The following is a 26,812-nucleotide window of genomic DNA, read 5'->3' as shown; positions in this document are numbered from 1 at the left end:
TCCCAAGTTATACAAACAAACAAACACTAGTTACGATTTTTTTTTTTTTTTTTTTTTTTTGAGATGATTAGTTACGAATTCTTTATTGGCTAAGCTAAAGGATCATTTCAATAATCTCGAGGAATATTCATCACTAAATTTTTTTTTTTTTTTTTTTTCCGTCTCCCACAATTTATATTATATCATGAGATATCTTTTTGATAATCTATATTATGAGATATTGATATCTTTATTATAGCCAGGAGATAAGATCTCCTAAAATCATGGTCTAATAAAAATTGGAACCAACGTAAAGTCGTAAACCACTTATGAACTGAGATTGCTTCTCTTTTCTTTTCTTTTTTTAATTTTTTATATATATATATTTTTTATATTTTTATTTTTAAGAAAACTGAGATTGTTTTGAGTTCGGATAAGGTTAGGTACACAATTTTCACAATTATTTTTTTCAAATTAATGAGTTGAATTTAGTTACAGTCATGTTTCTTAATTAAATTCAAATATTTAGATAAATTGAATTTAATTGTCCTTAAAAAAGGAACATATTTGTATTTTATTAATCAATTTAACCAAGTATTTGAACTTAATTAGAAATCTAATGAACTACAAATAAGGTATTGTATCTAATATACTACAAATAAGGTACCATATTTACTTTTACTCTAGATTTTTTTTTTTTTTTTGGAACCCCTTAAGCTAATATTTTTATTTTTTATTTTTTATTTTTATAAAAGCTAATAGTATTATTTGGCCAGGGCTTGTGTTGTAGTAGTGATATAATAATATAACAAGGCATTGATGATATTTTAAAATTTAAACCAAATTTAATAACTTTTGAGCATTGAAGAAAAAAATTCCAAAAATATCTAAACAAACTTATAGGATATTCCGTCTTGAATTAGTGTTTGTTTTGGGATATACAACTAATAAGTACTTCAAAAAAAAAAAAAAATCCCTTCTTTTCCTCGGACTCCTTATTTAAATCGAACGATAAATTCAAAGACACCAATTTCCAACCCACAACGACACCCTTTTCTATATAAAGTATAAACACACTCCCAATCATTTGACAGCAAGAAGAAGCTGTTAGCTGACGCTAAACACCTTTCAAGACTAAATCTTTTTTTCCATTCCACCTTTACCAACCAAAAACTACTATTCATAAAATCAAAGTTTAAATCGTTCACTGTAAAATTCTTCTTTCTTTCATTGTTTGATGGCAATGGAGAAAGAAGAACAAACAATTGCAAAGGAATCTAAGCCTTGGGCTGATGAGAAAGGCATGGTTTTGGAACCTCCTAAAACTGCTCCTACTCCTTCATGGTTCACACCCAAGAGGTACTTTCTTGTGCTTTTGTGGGTGTTAATTTGTTTTTTTTTTTTTTTGGAGAGAGAGACCTTTTTTGGGTTCTTGATATTGAGAGTTGTGGGTTTTCTTTGTGTATTGGTTGTTTAGAAAATAGAGAAAATTTGCTCATTTGGGTCAGTTTGGTTCAATTGTATTAGTGTTTCTGGAAGCCAATGTCAATGTGCAGAATTTTCAAATTTTGAACTTTGGAAGTGTGATGTTGCTGGATTTTTGTATGTTTTAATGTTTAATATTCCTTGAAGGGAATAGAAAGTTCGTCCAATCCAGTAAGTTGGGTCAGTTAGAAATTTCTTATATATGGAGTACTTTAGAAACACAGATGCTATAGGGTTGATATTAAAATTCAGACTCTTCTGTGATCAAATTGGTCACCGGGAATCGATTAAAATACAAAAATTTTGGCTACGATTTGATATCTCATTGCACATTTGCCTATGCTTGTTTTCTTTGCATCTTTTCTACCATAGACATGGATGGGTTGGAACACATGTTGATTTGATTCTTTACTAAAGATAATTTTCTTAAGGTTTTTGAAGTCCCATTTTCAGGATGATAGAGTGTTCTGAATATTCATTATTGATTCTGATAAAAAGTTCCGGTAGATTACGAACGGAACATTTAATGATTTAAAGGAAAATGATACTTCTTGTTTACTTAATTTCTAATTCATCAGCCCAAGTAGCTTGGCTGTGGATGCTTAGGTGTAAGTGGCAAAATGACAGCTGTTATGTTTTTGATATTGAAAGGCAGGGTGATTTAGACAATCAAATAAAAATTTGGCATGTGTGTAACCCTGGCTTGCTATCTCCCCCCCCAAAAAAAAAAGGAAAGTTACACGACCTTCTTGATTTTGTGTCTGAGTCTATGCCTATTACTTGTTTTATTTAACTCTGAGTTTGGGTTGAAAATCTCTTGAAGTTTCAAACTTTATGGTCCTTATTTCATGTTGTTCATCGCACAATGTAATAGACTTGTTTATGTCATTTTTGCAGGTTACTTTTTATCTTTTGTGTGATTAACTTGATAAATTACTTGGATCGCGGAGCAATAGCAAGTAATGGTGTGAATGGTAGCGAAAGAACTTGCAACAAAAGTGGTTCATGCACACCTGGTACCGGAATACAGTAAGATTAACTTGGGTCTTTTCATTTGAACCTGTGAAACTGAGCTTTCCTCCCTAGCATTTGACATACCTTTATTCTATTTCATTTTCCCTTTCTTCTTATCTTTTTATTTTTTTATTTTTATTTTTTATTTATTTATTATTTTTTTTTTTTTATGGGGGGCGGGGGGCTGAGAATACTATTTGTTACTTCACTTCTTCTCTAGTCATATTTGTGTACATACATACTACATTCATGTGGTGTAAAACTAATGTTCACTTGCGGTGGGACTAACTGATTGAGGTCATGTGTATCTATTTGGATGTGGTTAGGTGGGTGGATGCGACTGTCCCCGAGTGTTGTATCCACTTTTTATGCTCATTCGTGGGACATTTGCTTGAGCACTAAAATTATGGGACATTTACTTTTTCAAGAAGCTTAAATTTCCTGGACTTAATTTCAATTCCTTATTGTATGCAGGGGGCAGTTCAACTTGAGCAATTTTGAAGATGGAGTTATATCATCAGCTTTTATGGTTGGACTTCTTGTGGCTTCTCCCATATTTGCAACACTAGCAAAGAGGTAATAACCATCTTGTTTTGCATTGATCACCAACCTATCCTGCTATAGTTTATTGAAGGGTAAAGGGGGGAAAAAGACTCAAGATAAGAAACAGAATTCAATAATAAATGAAAAATATACCTCCATTTTGGAGAAAGGGGGGGGGGGGGGTACTTTGCTGATTATAAGGTGCATATAAGAATTGATTCCATATTTCCATGCATCTTTCTTATTTGCCATGGCTGCCAATTAAAATCTATGTTTTGTGTTCCACTTTTATGCTATTCTCTTTATCATCAATTTATCTTGTCCAATGCTTTCTTTTAAGTTTACCAAACATTACCAAGAGAAGATCTTATCATTAATATGCAAATACCAAATATGCCATATAGATTAAATGATCTGACTATTCATGAAACTGTTTGCAAAATCTGTTATACAGGAAGTTTGTGGTGAAGTTTTAAATTTGTGGAAAGTCTTGAGTTCCTAAGAACACAATTTTTAGAAAAACATATTCCCAGTTTCATCTCCATAATCATTTCTGTCAATGTAATTCAACCATTTGGTGTTGGCAGTACTCCTATTATCTAGCTTTGCCATTTGATAGAGGAGCCTTGGGGTCAACGTGATAGAATACTAATTTATGTGGAATTTGATCATGAGAGATTGTGGCATTCATTATCATCATGCTACTTGCACAGATATTATTAAAATACATTAAACTTTTGGTGCAGGGAAGGATCTTATTGCCTTGATACTTACCCATAAAAATTGTAGTTCATCCAATGATGCTTATAATAAGTTCTTATGCATAAAAATAATTTTTCAAAATTGGAAAGAGGCTTTAAACATGAATATAAGGAAATTTATGTTTTTATGCCTAGGTTCCTGTTCATCCCTCTTCACATTTGAATCCTTGAAATTGACAAGTCTGAATATATAATTGAGGCAGAAATTTTTTTGAACTTGTTGTGGAATTCATTTTTACTATTCTACATTGTGCTTTGCCATGTTAATCTACTATGGTTGAAGAAAGAGAAGAAGTTTTTTGTTTTTTGGCATCTCCTCAGATTTTGTATTACATGCAGTATAAATTCATTTAAGTTTACGGGACCTGGATTGTAAGTTCAAACTTTCATGCAATCAATTGAGATTCCTTTTGGTTTTGTGGTTATTGATACGTATATGGGATACATATACGATATAAATGGACAACTATTTGTCAATTCTTGAAAATTTAGAATACGATGTGGCATGGATATTTTAATTTATTAATATGCGTTAAACTACCACTAATCATAAAAGCTTAAGCTGATGGGAAATGGTGAATTTATTCACTTAACCAATATTCTAATAATTTGTAAATAAATATTTTTAAATAGATATTATGCTAATTTTTAGTTTAAAAGATAAACAACAAACGCTTAAAGGCTTTAAAAATGTATGGAGAGCCATGCCTCTTTGCATCATGTGGAATTTTGTGGTATGAAAGGAACAAGAGGGTGTTTGATGGAGTTGACTGTCCTACCTTTGTAATCAAAGAGCATATTTTGCAGTTCTTGTATGATCAGATGAGTACACAAGGTGGCATTCCTTTGATGTCTTTTGTTGATTTTTCAGTTTCTTCTCTCTGTGATTTGTATTTGAAATGGGACTGTACACATCCTGTGTGTCAACCTCTTTTCCTAATTCAATAACATTTTTACTTATAAAAACAACAAAATAAAGCCAACCAAAGAGCTATTGATTTCGAAGAGAGAAAGTGAGTGAGTGAGAGGAAGAGAAAAATAAAAAAGTTAAAGAAGTATCTTGCTGTATTCGAGAGCATCCATATCAGATTCATGTCTGAAACAGATATGGTTACTAGTTTGAAGTCTCAATGCTTCCTAGTTACTACTTCATAGCTTTGTCACATTTATCTATAATGATTTAAGAGAGAGAAAGCTTTTTTATTTTTTCAGCTCTAAGTTTGTTTTTATCTTCCAAAGGTTTGATTTCTGGCCGCCCTCATTAATTTATTTCTGTATGAGTGCTTAATTTTTTTTTAATGATATTTTGCAGTGTCAATCCATTTCGGCTTATTGGAGTGGGACTTTCAGTTTGGACTATTGGTGTAATTGGTTCCGCTGCTTCATGGAATTTCTGGTCCATTACAATCGCTCGCATGTAAGTTGCTTACTCATAGGCTATGTACATGTTTTTGTGTGTGTGCATGTGCTTTTCTTTCAATTCATCTTATATATTTTCCTTGTAGTTCTTTGGTTACATAAGTAGTTAGGGATACTGTGATGTGTGAATTGATATGGTTTTATGAGTTGCTTTTTTTTTTTTTGGGGGGGGAAGCTAGTTGTTGTTGATGAGGAAATTATATTTTATTCTATATTTAGACACACACTTCAGGGTGGGGCAGGGTGGAGGGATAGGAAAAATCTGCCCCTGGCCATTCCCTGTCAGGGTGGGGAAAACCCACACAGGATGGGGCAGTGTTGGTTGGCTCAGGAGTCAGGACTGAGTGGGGACATTTTGCCATCCCTACTTCATTTATAAGTGTTACAGCATCAATGATTGTCAGTTATTGATAATCATGCCCCAGCTATTGAACACATTCATATGTCTGTGTTTGTGCGTGTGCATGTGTGTGTTTCAACTCATCTTATATATTTTTTTCCTTGTAGTTCTTTGGTTACTTAAGTAGTAAGGTTTTGTAACACATGAATTAATATAGTTTATGAGTCACTGTAATGCTTTTTTTTTTTTTTTTTTTGTAGGCTAGTTGGTGTTGGTGAGGCATCATTTATAAGTCTTGCAGCCCCCTTCATTGATGATAATGCCCCAGCTGCTCAGGTTCCTTTTTTCACTCTCTTTTGTCTATGCTTGGAATTTTGAATTTGTATGATGTGTGCTGTGTCTGCTGTCTACTGTACTAATTAAGTTCCTCAAATGTTTGGATGAAATTATTCTATGGCATATCAAGGTCAAAGCACCGTGTGCAAGCGTTCTAAAAATTTCATGTTCTCTAGTTCCCTTTAGCATCTTTGGTTTGATCATGTTATATTTTATCTACCACCTGAAATTTTGCTGCTCTTTCAGTTTGGACCTTTTCATTTATTAGTAAGTTATGCATGCACCCATTGGGTTTTGAACCCATGACTACACCCTTCACCCATTCTTGGAAGAAGTACCATTTGAACCAGAGCTCATTGGCCACTTTCAGTCTAGACTTTGATGTGCTAAATATTTAAATGTTTGTTAAGAGTTGTCAATTCTGATTATGAGCTTGGAATGTGGATGGGATAGGAAGTCTTCTCTTTGTGCTTAAATCACCAATGTTTTTGCTTTCATAGGTCTTGTAGAAGCCAGTGGGATCTAGACATGACCGAATTATAAGAACTTTTTCTTTCCCTTTTTTAATGTTTAGGGAAAGATTCTTATATCTGGATGCTTTATTTTGACACCAGAGGAATAATCAGACAAAACAAAAATGTTGTCATCAAAAGAAGACAAGAATATTATTGTTAGGGGCTAGAAATAGCAAGTTAGGCCCTTGGTTATTCTCATTTACTTCAGGGGATCTCTAAGATTCCCTTCTCCTTTAGAGTGGAGTGCTTGCAGATGATTAGGTCTGCCACGGGAGTTAGATGTTTTGGTGGAATTTGGGGCTGCCATTTAATATTACTTAAGAGGGCTTCTATATCCTCTTTTTAATGTAGATCTAGTAATGTATTATTCTTTAATCTATGGAAATGGTAATGTTTCTTGTAAACTCACTTTATCAAAAGTCACTAGCTTTTGGATATATTCTCAGGCTTGACCAATTGTTTGTGTCCTTTTTCCCTTAGCAATGAATCTTCTATTTGGTGTAATAATTCTGTTGTGTTTTACTTTTGATCTTCTTGAAACCTGTCTTATAGCCTGTTTTTGTTTCAGAAAACGGCGTGGCTTGGAATATTTTACATGTGTATACCAACTGGATATGCAATTGGCTATATTTATGGAGGATTGGTAAGTCTGTTTACTCAATTGCTATATGACTGAGGTCCATGTGGTCACGTTCACTCACATATGATCTCAATTAATATGTAATTGTAAAATTGTAATAACTTTGTATGCATTTGTGACCATTTTCCAGCTACTGCTATAATTTATGTTCTGATTTCCATCTCTCACTCGTTCCTAATAACTTTATATTGCTTGCCCCAATGTTATCAGATTGACCCTATAATTCCTCTTTTTAAATATAGGTCGGAGATCATTTCAATTGGCGTTATGCCTTCTGGGGAGAGGCAATTTTGATGTTTCCTTTTGTTGTTCTAGGCTTTATTATGAAGCCTCTTCAGTTGAAAGGTGCATGTTCTTTAATTTTTTGGTTGATATGCACCTAGTGGATTTTGAATTCATGACCACACCCTCCACCTAGTGCTTGCAAGGGGAGAAGTTGCCAGTTGAGCTAGAGCTTATTGGCAAAAGTTGCATGTTCTTTATGCATTTACCTGTCATCCTGCCAGCATTTTCTTTGTGATTCTAAGCAATTTGTGATACAGGCTTTGCTCCAGCTGAATCTAAAAAAACACTTACACAAGTAGAGACAGCTGCCTCAGAAGGTACTGCATATTATGATTTTAACAAATTGGAATTATGTACTGTCTGCTTTAATATTTTACGTTTCCGTAATATGCTTCATTCACTAGATGCAGAACATCTTACCACTGATAATATTCCAACTGTACAGTATATATGGAGCATGCATCAATGATTAACATCAAGGTTTTAATGTGATCATAGTTGCATAAAATGTCTTAATTTAGGATTTTACTGATTATCATGATACCTTAAGCTTCAAGAACAATTTGTAATTAAAGAATTTTTATGATGAAATTTATGCTAGTCTGAATCTCACCTTCACCATAAGAAAGGATTGCTTCACTGGTAAGGAAATCCAGATTTCTTTTGAAGTCAGCTGGTTGATTTATGGATTCCATGTTCTGGATTTGAAAAGGAATGATTTGGTGTATTAAGCTACTTACACCACTTAGCATAGCAAAGTTCAACCATGATAAACTACTTTTAGATTCGGAAGGGCATAAAATATGTTTTTTTTTTAAATTTTTTTATTTATTTTATTTTTAAGAGAGATTTAAATTTTGATGTTTTCATGTCATTCCTTTACTTAGTACACGTTTGGATTGCTTCTACAGCCCAGCGTCTGTGTCTTGCGTTCCTTTTTTTCTGTGGAAGGGGGGGGGGGGGGGGGGGAGAAGCGCGTTTCAGCTGCAAAGTGCTTTTCCAGTGGGTCCCATGCACTGTTCACGGGACTCACAAATCTCTTTTTTCAACAAAAATTTCATTAAAGATGGGTCCTATGGCACTATTCACACATTTAAAAATTATTTTGCTACAGTGTTTTCAGTTTTCAGTTTTCAGCAAAATAAGCGGTATCCAAACGGACCCTTAGTCCTTGGTTCTTTTCTAATTAAAATTATTGATAATCTATCTTATACACAATTAGATCAGTTATCTGCTCTGTTAATTAGTTTCTTATAAGGGTAGTTCTCTTTATCAGCTGTAATAATTAAATTTTGATTCTCAATGCATAGATACAGAGGTTGAAATTGGCAATGGTGGAGCAGCATCTACAAAAGAAGATTTTGGAGATAAGTTGTATAAACCTGCCAAGTGAGGAGCCTCATCCTTCAGCTTATTAGATGTGTTATTAATTTTTGAACGTGATTAATATACTACCTGTAAAGTGTGTACGGCACCTGCCTATATATGTGAATATATTTTGATTTTTTTTCTTGGATCTTATTTTATGGCAGAGTGAAAGGTGCAATTAAAACTTCAAATCAATTTGTAAGATTTATGAAAGACATGAAAGTGCTCATGCTTGATAAGGTGTATGTCACTAATGTTCTAGGTATTTTTCTCACCTGCTTTACCTACCTTCTTGCATATGTAGCTACATTCTTTCAATTCAGTGTTTTGTCCTGAAATTTTATTCATCCTTGTAAGTCATCATTTTCTTTTGGGATCTTTCGAACCTACTGATACATTAAACATGTTGTTTTCCTCACTCCTTAAATACTAATTCTCTTGACACCGAATGACCCTTAGGTTACGTAGCATACAATTTCGTCATAGGAGCATACTCATATTGGGGGCCTAAGGCTGGTAAAAATATATATAACATGGTAAGCTCTTGCACCTTGATCTGATGTCATTAATTTTAGATCATTCAATACAACCTTGTTTAATGCTACTTTCATTTTTCTTCACATGATTGGTATAAATAAGATATACTTTTTAATTATAAACAATATAGTACCAAGATACAATTTGATGGTCTTGATGCACTGGATATAATGGTGAATTTTTGCAGAGCAATGCAGATATGATATTTGGAGGGATTACAGTTGTTTGTGGAATATTGGGCACGATTACTGGAGGCTTTGTTCTTGATTTTATGACTAACACCATTCCAAATGCTTTTAAGGTAGGTTTTGTTGAGTTTAGAGAAAATGATCTAGGATTACCTTCCTTGATACTTTTCTTAAAGATTAGCGCATTATTTTCTTCTTGTTAGGCTGTCACTGTCAGGCATAGAAGAGTGACATAATCAAATATTTTTCATGAGGAAATTTTACTTGCATAGTACAGAAGCTTATAACAGTTGAGCATGCTGTGAATTTAATTGGCTTGTCTTGAAATAAGATTTATGTCACTTCTTATTTCTTTTTTTGTTAGTATATTTTCAAGTCTGATCCAGTGAAGTCTGACTGGATGTAATACTATATCACTTACTGTACAGATATAACTTTTGGGAATTAAGAAAACCTCCAGGATGGCCTTCTAGAATTCAAATATTGCTAGTCTTTATGTACAATCATCATGCCAAAAAAATTTCACCTTGCCTTTGCCACTTACCTTGGACCTTTTTTCAGCTTCTTTCAGTGACAACATTTCTTGGAGCGGCGTTTTGCTTCGGTGCCTTTTGTTTCAAGAGCATGTATCTTTTCCTAGCTTTTTTTGCAATCGGTGAATTTCTCGTCTTTGCCACTCAGGTATTTTCCTTGATGCAAAATAGATTTGTTATTGTTTGGTTGCGCCATTGAAATTGGGCTATGCTGCTATTTTATTGTCACTGATTAGGAAGTAAAATTAAATGCATCTTATGAACATTCAGACTACATGATCTGCTTGTAATTTACATTTAATATTGAACCTTTAGCTGAGTTCTTGAGCATGTAGTTCCTAAGCTAAACCTTCAACAAACTTATGTATTTGTTTGTGATCTTATGTAATATGCTTCACCTGTGCCTGCTGTTAATTGGTAATTTAGATTATGGAGCTTTAGTCTATCTGAAATTGTTCAATGTTGATGCACATTATCCTGCAAAAGGAGATTGTAATGATGGGTGTGTCATGCTTCTTTGGTACATGTAAGTTTGATTTAATCATCCTCAATGCTCAACGTTGCCAACAATTGTTTTCTAAATTGCTGCTTAGGTAATTTGTTTGTCCTTTTTGGACTTCACTGAAATAGGTGGCCTCCCCAACTCCTCACTTCCTCTTCTCTGTCCTTTATGAGATGGATGGATAAGAAAATCTAATGCACAAAAAAAAAAAAAAAAAAAAAAAAAAAAAAAAAAATCTATGAATCAAAAGGTGGAAAAGGAAAAGATAAAAGACAAAGAAAATGTAGCTGCTGTTCAGTTGAATTATCTTCAGTATATACACTACATCAAGCAAGTCTTTGTCATAAATAAGTTATAACTTTTCACTTCATGGTTGTGATGCATCATTGTAAGTGGTAACATAAGAGGTTTCTCATAAAATAATTACAAGAAGAGTTAATATGCTCTAAGAGTGAAATTGAACATCCACATGGTGCCATAACATTCATCTAGTCTTTTCTCCTTTTGCCAACCTATAAGAAAAATTTCCTTAACTTAAACGGTCAATGTAACGCCACTCCCTCTTGATATACCTAGAATACTAAACTAAAAATGGCAAATTGTAACGTCACTCCCTTCTGATTCACCTAATCTAGAATCAGAGTACTCTGATACTCTCTGGCTATATTATATATTGTTTGGGGGTCAACCCATATGTAACTTTCCTCAACATAACCTTTCATCTGATTTCTCTAATCCCATGATCAAAGTACAACTTATTTGATCATAGTTCCAGGTGAAGCTGCTAAAAATTTGACCTAGAGTTGAGGGCATATGCTATGACAGTTAGGATATACCATATATTTTGCATCAACGTTAATTTACTTTTGAGTTTTGAGGGATTTATAGGTTTTCTGTTTTTAATTTTTTTTTGACATTTCCTGTCATACCTATGGTGAGCGATTTTTTTTTTTTTCCCTTGAAAAATTAACCTATATCGGTAACTTAGTGATATTTGTCCAGACAAATTGATTTGGTTTGGAAGTATTAAATTTGAAATTACATCTGATTTAGAAGAAATTTTCATTATATCTCTTTGTATACAAGCTGAAAGGCCTTATTGTATACAACTTTTTGGCACCAAAAAAAGAAGGAAAAAAGAATAAACCAGGAATTCCGAATGCTCACTCTACAGGAACACTATCTTTCCTTTTGCAGGGACCCGTAAACTTTGTATGTCTCCATTGTGTGAATCCAAGTTTGAGGCCACTGTCAATGGCTATGTGTACTGTTGCAACTCACCTCTTTGGAGATGTTCCATCCTCACCTCTTGTTGGAGTTCTCCAGGTTTGCCTTCTTTGATTGTGCCTATGAAAATTTTGGAGATTGGTATTTTGTTGAGACCCTAGGGACTCACAATTTCCCTTTTACTGGTTTCAAGTGTGGATATTACTGATGCCAGTTCAGAGTGTTGTAGTCTATTTTTAGTTTTCTGGTCAATCTAGAAGTGTTATTTTCAATTACAAATTAGGAAAATACAGCCAAAAGGATAATCAACTAAATACTAGCAGTTTAGAGTCCAGTCTGGATAATAGCCAATTATGTGTTTTTATAGATTACATTAGTGACAAAATTACCCTACTAATTCAAGAATACAATGATTCTATGAAATCACCCATATTTAATGGTCTATCACAGTCCAAGGACACTCAGTTAAAAAAAGACCTACAAAATTAGATTCCAATTTCGCAGGTTCTGTCCTCTTGTTCCAAATTTGCCACAACAATCATACTGGACAATTTCTGGTGTCCACTGAGAATGGATTGTCAACTTTTTGAGTCTCATGCCCAAATAGTTTAAAGGCTGCATTTATCATAATTATCATAAAATTTTAAACACAACAGGGAATTTCCTTTTAAAGTTTCGGTGTTCCGTTGTCATTCAAACAGTGATTGTGTTACATATTCTCCTTAAATGTTATTTGCTTACTGCATTCTTCCTGGTAGAGTTCACTTTATCAAGGTCTTATGATATTGAAGTCCTGATAGTAGACTGTCATTTTACTGGCCTTACTTTGTAATAATCATGCAGGATCATATTCACAACTGGAGGGAGACTGCTCTTATTCTAACATCGATTTTGTTCCCAGCAGCTGGGATTTGGTTCATTGGTAAGTTCTTGTTAGTTATTCTCCCCTTCTCTATTTTCTTCCTTTTCCTACAAAGAAGAATTCAAGTTGACAATTCATTTAGTAGACAGCATTTTAGTGAGGGCAATGATGTTGCAGTAAATTCCACAAGTAAATAGTGGACGGGCTAGGCTGATGTTGTACGTGACGAACTATAGGTTACTAGGAAAGAGTTCCGAACATTTGCATGAATAAGAATAATTTGTGGGTGTTTGTTCTGTTTTATGCTTCTATAGAAAGGGTCCTTGCATACCAAACTCAGAATAGTGACCGTTTACTACATGCCACCATTCTCCTCAAACAAGAAGCACACAAACAGAAACACACGCACACATACCAATTACCAAAGCCTTTGATCGGTTGTTAGTCATTCAAAGTCAGCTTCTCTACCCGAATACCAAAGCCTTTGATCGGTTGTTAGTCATTCAAAAGTTAGCTTATCTACCCGAATTTGATAGTAATTATCATAATTACATAGACAAATAACGCCAAACTTTTCGGATCCCATGAAATTATGTAACCAATATGTACTACTACAGGAGTATTTCTAAACAGCGTGGATAGATTTAATGAAGAACGTGAGCATGAAGTCAACAGAACACCATTGCTTGAAAGTAAGACAGCAGAGAGAAAAGAATCTTCAGCTCAATCTTAAGCTTTTTCCTTTTTTTTTTCTTTTTCTTTTTTTTTTTTTTTTTTTTTTTTTTCCTTCAGTTAGGATGGACTTTTGGTTGATGATATCTTTCTTTTATGTAAATAATGTTTTGCATTTAATCACATGCAAGTTGATTTGCTTAAATATTTTTCATTACTAATCACTTATAACTCATAAGGCTGAACCCTGGCATTAAAGAAAATTGACAATTTGTGCACATTGCAGAACTCATGCACATTACAGTTTTCAGGTCAACTTGTGCGGAAATCATTTGACCTGAATTCTAGTGGTTTTGGAGTTAAAAACTAACGGTCAATGTATTTTTAAAAAATAAAAGAAGAAAAAATATCACTTCGATAGGCATAATTGTGGTGGTGGCAAGGTTGTCAAAATCGAGATTCTACGTAGGATCGTTGAAGGTAGATGGGATCGTAGATCGTAGAATCATTTTGTGAATCGTAAGATCTTACATATTTTTAGATTTAAAGTAAAAAACACATTGATAATGACTTTGTATGTTGAATAATTACGTAAATTACAAATTCATCCATAAAAAAAATTTAGATTTGCATTATATGATGTAATTTGTATATCATACATCGCTAAGTCTATACTAACGAAACAAATATATTTAAGATTTGACCCAATGTATCTAAAAAGTTCAATAAATGTTTAATTTGTAACCAAATACAAAAATATTTATCAAAACATATGGAAAATACTTTCTAAATTCTAAGTTTCAAGTTTGAAATTCAAAATAAGTTAGTAAATGGAAACTAGCTAATTACAATATGAATCCAAAAGTAAGATGAATATTAAGGTGAAGCGAATATTTAATTATTCTCATTCTAAGATTCTTATAACCACTGTCCTAAATTCCTAATTATCATTATCTATTTCATCATATATGTAGACATTATATATTTGTATACTAGAGTTGTAAAAGACATCAAGATATAATTTCACACTCAACTATTCAAGTTATACCACTCAGCAACAATTAAAGAGCATGCTAAAAAAATTAATCAATCAATATACAAATACAAGCATAACTGATAAAATTATATATAAAAAATATTTTAGTAATATTAAAACACAAATTTGTATATTGATCAAACAAATTTAACAATATTATAGTTTAAAAGACAACAAAGCCAACGTCAAATTTTTCATTTAGAAATGATAAAGCATTCTTTCATTTTGATTACAAGTGAATTAGAAATTAAAAAACATTTACTTAGATTGACATAACTAAACGCTTTAGTGATGTGGGATTGTAAAATCGTGCGATCCTACGATCCAGATCACGATTTTGACAACCATGGGTGGTAGTGATTCAATTGAATGAGGCTAAAAACCTTGTAGTGCTCAACAGGTACCTTCTAGTCTGGGCTAGCTCTACAGTATAAGCAAAAGAGCACTTGCTTAAGGCTCCCTAATTTTAACCGATTATTTTCTTTCATTGTTAATAAAATAATTTTTTTATCAAAAAAAAAATGTCATGTTCATAATATTTTTCACAATTTTTTCACAATAAATCTTAAGGGGTAGGTTGTTACTAGTTGTTATTAGTGGTAAAAAAAAAAAAGTAATTCAGTGGTTGGTTCAAATTAGATCTAGTAACAAATACTTAGGATTTGTAGTGAAAATGTTGTAAATGTAGTACTTCTAAAAAATAAAAATAAATTTTTTTACTAGTTTTCATTTTTTAGAACAACTTAGTTGACAAACTTTTACTAGTTCTCATTTAAGTTCACCATTAATATCACATTTTTACTTACCACTATTAACCTACCATATTAATAGGTATGATAAATTGTCAAATTTTTTGTCTATAGATTTTCTCAAAAAATATTCTTTGTGGTTAATGTTAATTAGTAATTTTGCATCTAAAATAAGAAAATAAAATTTAAGTAATATTTAAATTGTTTAAAAAAAATTCATATTTAAATATGTAAAAGACCTCAATTCATTTTTTGCCTTAGACCCCCAAATGCATCAAGCCTCTCTTGCTTTTAGTATTTTTAATGATGACATAAAAGTTTAAATCTACCTAACCCAATTATTGATGTATCAAAAAAAAAAAAAAGTATTGAGTAATGGCTAATGAGTAGCAATCAACAGCTTATTAATGATAGTGACAATTGTTAACAATGGTGACAATAACACAACCGTTTGATTGAACGTGATGATAGTTATGGGAGGAAACTTAGTCTCGAACCCCAATTAGGTATTGTCCTCTTCGGAATTAGTGGCACGGGACGCAGGCCTAATCCTCAAGGTTTTGCTCAATCCCACATCGGGGAAAGACACCTCCCATCCTTGCCTTATAAGCACTTGGCCTAAGGAAGGGTGTACCATAGTGTGCGTAAGGACAATACGTGATTGGGGTTCGAGACTAAGTTTCCTCTCACAATAGTAATGGTAGTGACGTCGAGTGATTAACATATATTAAGGTAATGATAATCACAACAATAGAAATAGTCATGGGCAGTGTTGCGCATACGGGAGACAAAGTCGGGGTTCAAGTCTCTAGGAGGGAGCTTCACACATATATACACTTAAATTAGGCTAGAGTAAAAATTCTATCTTGTATTAAAAAAAAAAAAATCATAACTTAATAATAAGAGCAATCAATCATTGTGAATAAGTTAAAATTTTATCATATTAAAAATAATAATAAAAGAAAAGAAAAGAAAAAATAACTCAAAGTAGGAAGGCTCATTGCCAAAATGAGCAAGACCCAAAGTCCCAAAAAAACTCTTCTACCTTCCAAAATCAAAAGCCAAGGGCTTTCAAATAGAAATAATGAATCCCACAGCACCCCTTTTCCACGTTTTCAAATGGAGTGGATTTTTTTTTTTTTTTTTTTAATAAGCTTACCGAGTGGATTGTTTTGTCTTTTCTTGGACATTTTTGTGTCCAAGACAAGAATGAAAGATATAAAGGAAAAATGGATTGAAAGTTAATTATATAACTCTAAATCTCAATCATTGGGATCCAAATCTAAGTTTTGTCCATATATATATATATATATATATATATATATATATCTTTCCTTCTCATTACTGCCTTGTTGCTTAGGCATTGTTAACGGACGCAACTGTAGCCGTCAACGTAACGGTAGCTATCTTCATTTCTAACGTTGACTTGAGTAGCAAAGTATAAAATATTTAAAGCTTATTTGAATACTGCTTATTTTGTTAAAATTGAAAATTTATTACCGAAAGTACTGTAGATAAAGGTAAGAGTTAACTGAAATAGTACAGTAGGATCCATAAATAGTAACAAAAATAAGCTGAATAGTAAAATAATTTTCATTTTTCATTAATATCCAAACGGAAGCTTAGTATAAAATAATACTAGCCGAAATTCAATAATTTAAATAATATGAGTGCAAAATAACCTTATTTGCATTTCAACATTATTCTTAGTACTATTATTAAATAGTTATATTTTGTATATGTGTCTCTTATTTATTAGATTTTAGACGTGTCATTATTTGATAATGCTAAATACTTTCTCCCAACTTAGACTCGTTTGACTTGAAATCAGTCCAAAAATTGAGCCAATCAACATTTCACACGTGATAAGGTTGTAAAAAGGGTGAAATTATTATTTATATTGGAAGGATTGTTGATGTGGTCCTTTTTTATTAATGAGACAATGCTATTTATGCAAAAGTTTGTGTGAGCTTCTTAATTAGCACAAAAAATAAAAAATAAAAATTACCAAATGATATTATATTTACATAAATAACAATGTTTTATTAATTGAAAGGTAATAAAAAACCACATCAGCCATCCTCATTATCCGTCTAGTAATTTCTCGCATGGCAGCAACAAGTTTCAGTTGAAAAACTGTGGTCTAACACGTGTAAACGTACGACAAAGTCAAGCTGTACTTCCCCAAAACAAAACAACAGGCAATTCCCCAAAATGGCTACGAGCTATAATCAAGTGCACTCAACCCGAGTACTACCGTAATGTGGTGTCACAATTTTATCGTTTCAACTTAAAAAAAGTCAAACTTGAACCCAAATGACCCACTGTTTTAGCCAATAGTCTCAACCTAAAACCAACAAAACCAAAACCCACAGATTGTTTGCTTGCTGGTTTAACCTCTCTCTCTCTCTCATATATATATATAGGAGTTAGGATACATGGCATTTTTATGTCATATATATCCATTTCAGCTTAGTAAATCAAATCAATGGCGCCCACAGCAGCAATGCTAATACTGTGTCTTCACGGCAAACCAAAATCCCCACCATCTTTTGCTCCTCCATCACCACCTGCAACTTTTTTTGGGCCTAAGCTTTCGGCAGTGAGGTGGGTTTCGGTAGTGAATTCCATCTGCAAAGCAACATCAGATGAAAAGCAAAAGCATGGCATTGTTGATCCTTCTTCTGCGTTGGAGAAGAGGTTTCAAGATGCTCTTGAACTCAGTTGCTGGTAGAGCTGAATAACATTACTTTTAACCAGAAAAAAGGCCTAATTATGTGTTGTGGAGGTGGGTTTGACTGTTTTATGTACAGTGAATGGTATGTATATTTGATCTGGTGACAGAAACTTTTGTTCATGAATTTCACATTTATTAGCTGCTAATGTCAAGGTTACAAGCATTATTTGCAAAGGTTTTCATATTTTACCATTAACCACGAATAGCAAGTTGTATATTCAATTGAATGGTAGCAAATAGAGAGCACGTAGCTTAAAGCCTTAAACATTTGCAGTTTATTCAGGGGGCGGCGCTACACTTTGTTCAGGGGGTTCTTTCAATTTTTCTTTTTGGTTAGTTTAACATTTTAATTTATTCTTAAAAATATTATTTCTAAGAGTAAGAGTTTGTAATTGTAAGCGTAATTTTTTATTATAAATTTATATTTTATATATATATATATATATATATGTGTGTGTGTGTCGAATATTCATTGTGGACATTACTTTTTGTTGTTATAATATTATTTGTGTAAATAATGATACGTGTGAAAGTTTGTGTGTATGGAATAAATATATAAGAAATGTTTTGACATTATTTTCATGGAAAATATAATAATTACCCTAAGAACATATATAAGAAATGTTTTGACATTATTTTCATGAAAAATATAATAATTACCCTAAGAACACTCGTTAATATAACCCTAAATATAATTTAACTTTATATAATTTAGTAATTAGGAAATAGAGCTGGTTTGTTGCATGTATATGTATTGTAATCATTTTATAATAATTTTTTATTATAAAGTCAGAAAAATTCAAGAAAATAATTATAAAGTTAATGATTGTTCAAGTATTTGATTGGTTAAGTAGACGCGTAGTGTATAATATATATATATATATATATGTATGAATGGGTGTGATTGTATGCATCAATAATTAATACAAAGTCAATGAATTGAGTTTATTTATTTAGTTTAAAATATTTTTATAAAAACAAAGACAAATAGATAATAACAACGGTATAAAATAAAATTAAGAATATTAGACAAACTTAACAAAATAAAATAGTCATTACTATCATGACAATAAATACTTATAATGAAATTTGAAAACTTGTAGAAAAAAATTGCAAAACTTTTTTTTTTTTTTTGTCGATAACTCGATATATTCAAGTCCTCTTTTTATTAAAACTTTTTCATTTAAGTTTTTTAATGTCCCCTAAACAAAATTCTTGGAGCCACCAAGTTTATTAAGCTTTATTTCCATCCAAAAAGAAAATGTTGGAATGGAGCTGTACGGATCTCTCTCCCTTTCCTTTTGAGTGCACGTTTGCTTGAAGAAAGAAAAGAGTTTGATGGGGCTGTTTGCAGCATAGGCCAAATCAGCCTTAGGCAACAGCCCCATCATGTTAAAGGCTTTGCCAACTAGAACTTTTAGAATTGGAGCAACGTTCATCACATATATGAAGTAATATTTCCAAGCGCACCTCATCTGATGAATCTGGTATTTACTTCTCACTGCTTCAAGTGGTAATTTTATCAATTTTCCATAAAGTAGAACGCGTGCCACCATGCAAACTAGAAATGTATGGTACAAGAAGAGAGGAGTCCATAAACCCAAGTCGATAAAGGACAATTTGCTCTTTTTTTCCCATAAGAAGCACGATACCAGTAAATAGATATAAACAAATTCACAAGAAACTCAAATATTTGTTCTGTTATTGAATGTAGCAGGTGCCAATCTCATCTTTCACTCCAAAAGCAATTGATAATTTCATCACTAAGAGTACAGTTCAGAACATTAAAGAACCATGGATGAGTGATGCATCGTTTCTGCTCAACAATGGGAAAAATGGCTTTTAACTTAATATATTACCAGGGATCGCTCTGCAAAAGGAAAATCTCTGATAAGTCACTAACAGTACAAGTTGTCATGTCCCGTCCCGAGTTCTGCTCTGCCCATTCATTTTATACAAGTGAAAGATCTCCACCAGGGACCGATCTCTTGACAAGTTTAGCCCACGACTCATTGGCCTCAGTGATGACTTTAAGAGCATAGTCCTGTATATCGGGCAGAATTTTTTATCAGGAAAAAATGAAAACAGAAAGAACAAAAGTTAAAAACACCATGCATCCACACAATGCGAGAACATAAAACAGAAACAGAAACAGCAACAACATGCTAGCAATAACAGCGACAAGTATAAATGTATATAGTGTAGTGCTATGTACAGAATGTGCTTCTTTATATGGATCATGAAATGGTTTCAACTCGTGGCATTTTTATTTATATCTTTTCAAAGATAGATAAAGAAGGGAAATGTCAGCGGTTCAATCCATCACACCGTCAATCATAAAAAAAGATAGCAGTATAGCTCAGGCAAAGAATAAGTGTGGTCTGTGTAACTACATCTAACAACCAAACTGACTAAACTAGTAGGCATCTTCTCATATGCTGTGGATAGTTGGCTAGAATTTAATATATACAAAAAAGAGAAAACTAGCAACTGGTTCAACTGAGTTCCTATTATCAATTATACTTGAAAGCAACTGTCTTGGTATGGCAAGTAATATGTTTATATGCTAGTATGATACTGTATTCAGAATCCTTTTAAAATAGGGGAGATATTCGAAATCTGGATTGTACAAATAGAAATATAAAAACATGCATATATACTAGCGACCATACTTGACACAAATAACATGAAATGAACTTGTACCAAAGAACAAGGATACAGCACTTGCCTGAAAGAAAACTTAAGAATAATAAATGTTATGTTTACTTACCAAAAAGAATAATAAATGTTATATTTAAAATGTGGAAAAAGATCCTTGATCAAAATATGTGGCCAGCAATCTTGGTGTAGAAAATGACAGTAAGCAGAGACAGCATCCCAAATGAATCAAGCATTGAAAATCAGACAACTAAAAAGAAAAAAATACCTTGTTTGCTGCCTTGTTTCCAAGACCAAACTTGTTTGCAGGTTTCCCATCAGGAATCTTGTAGTCTCTGAACCAATCCCTAATTGCAGTAAGAGTGCCCTGAAGAAAACCATCAAATAAGACCCCATCAATTTTGCATACTGTAAATGCAATTGCTTCACTATTTTTCTTCTTGTTTTTTCTTTTTGGCCTCTTTTATCTTTTGGCTAGACTAGGGCAACCAATGCTTCACTTTTTCTAGCTCACACTTGATTCTCCAATTAATTAGTGATTTGTTCATTAACAGACACGTCTGTAGACAATATGTTGTTTGAGCTAATGGATTAACAATGTTAATAATAGCTTTACTATTATGCACATGAGATGAGTAAACCACAGAAATACTCAATTCAACAAAGCACTATTTCAACTTTTTAGCTCCACAGCAGAGAATAATTTACTACCCTTGTCTTTGTCTATATCTATATCTTCTCTTAAATATTGGACCTGTATGTAATCCTTTTAATAAGCCTATAATTTCCAACAAGAATCAAAAGTCTAGTAATAATAAATTGATGCAATCTCAACAAAATCTGCTACTCACCTTCAAACCCACCAAGTAGTTAAGTGCCACATCACCATTTTAATGAACCCAACTTATCTTGCACAATTTTCTAATTCTTGCAAACTGGATTCCTTTTTCTTCTTCATGGATAATTACTTATCACATGGAGATTTACAGCAGCCATAATCCTAATCCATCTGCTCACATAAACAATGTTCTATCTGCCTATTTTGCACAATAATCTATACAATCGAAAATGTATGTTGTGAATACTTCCTGGCCATTGCTTATTTGTAAATGTGATGGTTGCTACCAACTGAACAAATATAAGCTGTTTAATCACTAAGTAGATATTGTTTATAAAACATTTACACATGTTCTGGTCATTCTTTCCATTAAAAACATGGCATAATGACTTAAGGTCTATTTGGATTGAAGGATGGAAGAGTGGGAGGAGAGAAAATATACAGAGGATATAAAAGTGAAATGATAAAAAGCTTTTAGTTTTCTACCATGTGTGTTTGGTATAAAAGATGGAAAAGTAGAAGGATGGAGAACAAATATAAATTTATTTTGTTTGGTTAAGAAAAAAAAAAACGAGATGATAGAAAGTGTAATTTGTCTAAATTTACTATCATGCCCCTCTTACAGAGGAACTAATTTTTTCAATAATATATTAGAAGTAATTTTTTCCAATATTACATATGGGAATAAATTATCAATTAAATTAGTAAAAATGACATCTTATAAAAGTAAAAATATCACACACACACACACACACACATATATTTACCTATCCTTTTTATATCCTTAAAATACATACATACATATATATTTTATATCCTTAAAATACATACATACATATATATATATATATATATATGTATGTATGTATGTATGTATGTATGTATGTGTGTATGATTAACTAAATCAGTTAAAATAGCACCTTATAAAAAAGAAGGTATCATTTTATTTTATTTTCATTCTATGCCAAAATTCACTGCACTGACTTTTGGCATTCATCCCTTACTTAAAAGAACAATCTGCAATTGTGCATGTTATAGAACATAATTTGGCTTATAACGTTTCATAAGGGATATTGAAAATACAAGCAAGACCTGAAGTATGAAATAAAAAGAATATATTATTATAAGTAGGGTTAGTTTCGTCTCCAAAGCCAAAAAACAATAGATTAGTCATCTGATAATGTTTGCATGTGCAGAACAACAGCATGGTGGTGAATAGATGAAGAAGATTAAAAGCACTTGGGTTACTGAAATTAAGTTGGAAGAAGGGTAGAAAGGTAATATTACTAACCAACCCATTTTTCCTCTCATTTTCTCAACATTGTGGGGAGAAAATATTTTGGTGGGCCCGGGTGAAAAACACCCGGGCATCCAGTTTTGCTTCCAAATTTCTCTTGCTAATCAAACAGAGGAAAAACCTCATTTTCCATCCACTTTTCCTTCATCCCTTTCCTACCCACCCACTTTTTTCAACCCAACCAAACAAAGCCTTAGAGTACAACTGAAGATGTTACAACATTTAGCAAAGTAAGGGAGAGGGGAAAGGAGGATAGATTTAACAGCACTTAGAAAATGAGCATACCGGGAAATGCTTCTCAACATCATTGATGTCGTTCACAAGAGAAGCTTTTGGATCATCCAATGAAATTGCAACTATTTTCCAGTCAAGTTCCCCTTCATCAATCATGGCCAAAGCAGCCAAAGGCTTGACTTTAAGAATTTGTCCAATTTTTCTTTGACTTTCACCAATCTCAACAACATCAACTGCAAATTAAAAGAAAACAGCAAGGATATTAATACAAATTGCTATTTAGGACCAAAAAAGGACATAGACATACTAGAATGGTCAAAACTAAAACAATATCTGGTGATATACCTGGATCATTATCACCAAATGCTCCTTCAACTTCTGCGTTAGCAAGTTTTGGGTCTTCCCATGTTTGTGGAAGCAATCCATAATTCCAATTTATATTGTAGCTGTCAATCAAATAATAAGATCAATCAGGATTTAGATTTTTAAGGAATTAAAACTCAATGATATCAACGAGATCAAGGGCCCCAATGAAGTTATTACCCATTACAGCCTAAAATGGGTGGAGACAGTGAGTTTATAGTTACAGCTTGCTTACATTCAAAGATGGGCATTGGAACCCCTCTCTTTGTGTATCAATAATGACTATTAATGAACAAATTTCAAACTTCAGAAGATGCACTATACTAGATGTACGATTCAAATATAAATTTACAATAAGATTTTACACAATCAATAAAATTTAATATAACAGATAGAGATTGAGTTAGGTTTCATCATTTTTAATCAATTCTTGCCATAAAAATTCCTCTTTGGAAGACAGCAACTGGTGAGCAATAGCACTAGCCTATTTCTCATATTCAACCCCAGGGTTTTTGCAAACTCTATAGAGATCGAGTTAGGTTTCATCATTTTTAACCAATTCTTGCCATAAAAATTCCTCTATAAAAGACAGCAACTGGTGAGCAATAGCACTAGCCTAATTCTCATATTCAACCCTAGGGTTTTTGCAAACTCAACCAACATCTGAGCTTAGATATCTTTGCATAAAAATACAAGTACATGAATCAGGACAAACAATAACATACAACAAGAGGAAAACTAAAACATCAAAATCTTACGGATAGTATCGAAGCTTTCCCTTTTTGGTATCCTGCTTTATGGGGGTAAATGGCTCATCAGTAGCAACCTCCATCTTTGCACTTGATTCTTTGGGTATTTCAACAATACAGTTGAAAACACCATCACCGAAGTGCAGTGGAATATCATGCCAAGGGGAAACCTGCATGAGTGAGCAAGCAATTCTTCTCAACATCAGTACATAAAGGCAAGAACAAAAGGTGTTTCAATTTCTCTCTCTCACACACAAAGGGGAGGGGAAAATAGAGGAAAAACTCAAATCCAAAATCAAATTCCTAATTTAATTGGAGACAAGAGAGCCCTCAACTAGGCCCAAAAACTACATTAATTGTGTAAAAATTTTTGTTTCCTGGGCTATGCAATTGAAAATCCTACTATAAGTTCTTCATTTCTTGTCTCTTTCAACATTTTCTTGGCAATGACCAACTTGCATTTGAATTCTAAAAAAACCTTGGTTAAAAGTGTAAGGAATATTGGATTTTTGAAAGCCATGTTTTCTGTAGTTCACCATATCAAAAACTAAACGATGACTGCCTCAACTAGGCCAAACAATTATCCTCAACATATTTTCATAACATTCTTTTCCAAATTCTACATAATCCAAAATCATTAATTTCTTTTATTTCACACAATTGGGAAAATAGAGAGTAGCCAGACGATAATAGCAAAATTTCTACTCCTTCAAACACAGACTGAGCATCATCAATGCCCTAAATGCTTCAGCTAGCCTGAGTAACCATCAGATTTTACTTCTCCCGAAGTCCCAACTCCCCAAAACAAAGGAAGAAAAATCAGAGATTCATAACTCAATTTTCTTTTCATTTCCCAATCTTTTAATTTTTTTTAAAAAAATGCTCAGATAGAACCGTGAAACTAATGGCACACCAAAGTTCCAAAAACAGATCGGGCAATTAGGAGTACACAACAAAACAATGCAACAAATAATAATAATTCAATATATGAACAGTTATCAGAATCAATAATTTTAAAAGATTCAAAACTCCAACTTTTCTCTTATTTTCCCCCTCATTTTCTCGTGAGCCAAACAAGATGGTAAAAGGTACCTTCTTTCCGGAATTTTCAACGAAGAAGACCCTGTAGTCAAGGGTTTCGGGCTGACCCTCCTCTTTGATCTGAACCTCGGGGTTGTAAATAGCTCTACAAGTGAACAACCTCTTAGAAACCAAGGAAGACGCTGGCTTGAGGTTCTTGAAACAGAGGGTACTCTGTTTGGAGAGGAAAGGCTTCTTGAAGAGCAAGCAAGTGGCGGAGGCAGTGGTGGTGTTGCTCGCTACGGCCATGGCTCTCGTGGCCGCCATGGTTAATTGGCTGAGAGTGAAAGTCTGAGAGTGAGAGAGTCACAGAAAAATTGAACAAATGCGTCAGCAAAGTTTTGTCCTAGTGATGTTGATTAACCCTTTTTTTTTTTGGTATTTATTTATAATGAGGTGGCAGTTGGCGTTGTTGCTACCTTTGTTTGAAGGTGAATGAACCTGGTCAATACTCGATACTGTGACAACTGTTCGGATGATGTCTCACACGTGTGTCTGGTCCGTACTCCGTTTTAGCCTATGATGTTTCACCTGGTGCGAATCTGAATGCAGATTATACTCTGTCTCGCCTTCATTGGGATGAAGGCCAGTCTGTCGACGCTTTGCGACTGCTCAACTACCCATTGCGGCGATGTTCACACACCTCTCTACCTCTCTCGGCTTGAGAGTTGTTGTGGAAATGGAAGTGTGTCGTACCTCAGTTACGTGACTGGAATATAAGTCAGTTTTATGAATATTACCAAGAGTAAGTGAAGTCGCTACCAATCTTTAGATTTTTCTAAGTGTGATTAGTCATCTAATTCTATTTGATTTTATTACTGATTCTAAACTAAGAAAATGGTCGTTTTTCCTAAACTAATGTGAATGAGTAAAAAATCTTGATTCTTGAGTTTGGAAGTCTGGTTATGTGTGAGGAAGGTGTAAGGCACCCCATAATGCCTGTCTGTAGACAGTCCTTTATTTTGGTAAAATCATAATTTAATGACATTAGCAATTGAAAACAAGCTATTGGCATTAGTTTTCGTGACTTTAAATGTGTTGGGCTTTGAGGTTTGCTCTTGGAATGGGTATGGTCTCAATCGATGTTTTCCAAGTGTGTTTGAAGTAGTTGCCAAATTTCCATGGCGAAAATCCGGCAGTGCTTCGCCTCAGATGCGTCATAGCACGCAAAACGCTATTTTCACCAAGCTTTCAATGTGAGAATATGGCAATGGGGATGCCCTATTTTCACGGCAAAAATCTGGCAAAGTTTCGTGTCTATGTATACGGCATGCATTGACATGCTTGTACTGTGACGAGTCGAAACCCTTCAAAGTGCCAAGCATGTTGATAAGTGTTGCATACACGGGGAAACTAATGTCACTTGGTGACATGGATCAAGACAATCACACCACAATGATCGTGCACACAATATAACATGAATATGTACTTATGGCTATCGCCTTAAGCACATACCCACACCACAAGGTCCAGAGCTCTCATGATTAGAGAGGGTCACTCATATAGCCACAAGAGTCCATATACAAGCAGATATAGATATACATACATCATGCACAATGCTATCATGTAGGGCATGAAAGTAAAATAAACATTGCTAATGTCCCAAGGGTATGGCCCAGCAAGATACAAGAATGTAAAATAGACATTGCCATACTCAAGGAACGCAACCCAAGCATAGAACATGAAAAATAAAGGGGTACATGGAGAGGGGGAACCCTAATACATGCTCTAGGGAAGAGGCTTAGAGAGAGGGAAAGAGAAAACCTCTTTGGAAGGGCTAGGCTCCATAATCTACTAAACATTGCCTTTTGTGGGCTTGCATCCTTACCCTTTTTGCCTGCGCCTAGGAGGTCGCACCCTTGCTT

The 26,812-nt window shown here is 33.4% G+C and overlaps 2 protein-coding genes across 3 annotated transcripts; one reads left to right on the top strand and one right to left on the bottom strand.

The window, feature by feature from the left end:
* The first annotated feature begins 1,012 nt into the window (after positions 1–1,012).
* LOC126705856 (probable sphingolipid transporter spinster homolog 2) lies at positions 1,013–13,411 on the top strand. Of its 2 annotated transcripts, none has more exons than XM_050405079.1 (16): positions 1,013–1,338; positions 2,362–2,493; positions 2,953–3,054; positions 5,095–5,199; positions 5,802–5,877; positions 6,961–7,035; positions 7,275–7,377; positions 7,575–7,634; positions 8,634–8,706; positions 8,850–8,947; positions 9,145–9,221; positions 9,410–9,523; positions 9,972–10,091; positions 11,643–11,771; positions 12,516–12,594; positions 13,152–13,411. In XM_050405079.1, exons 1-16 carry the CDS (start codon positions 1,217–1,219, stop codon positions 13,265–13,267), a joined length of 1,581 nt encoding a protein of 526 aa, XP_050261036.1. In that variant the 5' UTR covers positions 1,013–1,216; the 3' UTR covers positions 13,268–13,411. The 2 variants fall into 2 exon arrangements, with proteins under 2 accessions (XP_050261036.1, XP_050261035.1); XM_050405078.1 differs by having other exon boundaries at positions 1,014–1,338; positions 8,628–8,706.
* A 5,926-nt stretch (positions 13,412–19,337) lies between these two features.
* On the bottom strand, positions 19,338–25,312 carry LOC126705596 (soluble inorganic pyrophosphatase 6, chloroplastic). The gene is made up of 6 exons (XM_050404675.1): positions 24,960–25,312; positions 23,877–24,037; positions 23,101–23,201; positions 22,807–22,988; positions 20,655–20,753; positions 19,338–19,772 (listed from the first exon to the last, which is right to left on the bottom strand). Exons 1-6 carry the CDS (start codon positions 25,212–25,214, stop codon positions 19,680–19,682), a joined length of 891 nt encoding a protein of 296 aa, XP_050260632.1. The 5' UTR covers positions 25,215–25,312; the 3' UTR covers positions 19,338–19,679.
* Positions 25,313–26,812: the final 1,500 nt, after the last annotated feature.

The sequence above is a fragment of the Quercus robur genome, chromosome 11 (genome assembly GCF_932294415.1).
Source record: "Quercus robur chromosome 11, dhQueRobu3.1, whole genome shotgun sequence".
NCBI lineage: Eukaryota > Viridiplantae > Streptophyta > Magnoliopsida > Fagales > Fagaceae > Quercus > Quercus robur.
This window is presented reverse-complemented; position numbering and strand designations above follow the sequence as displayed.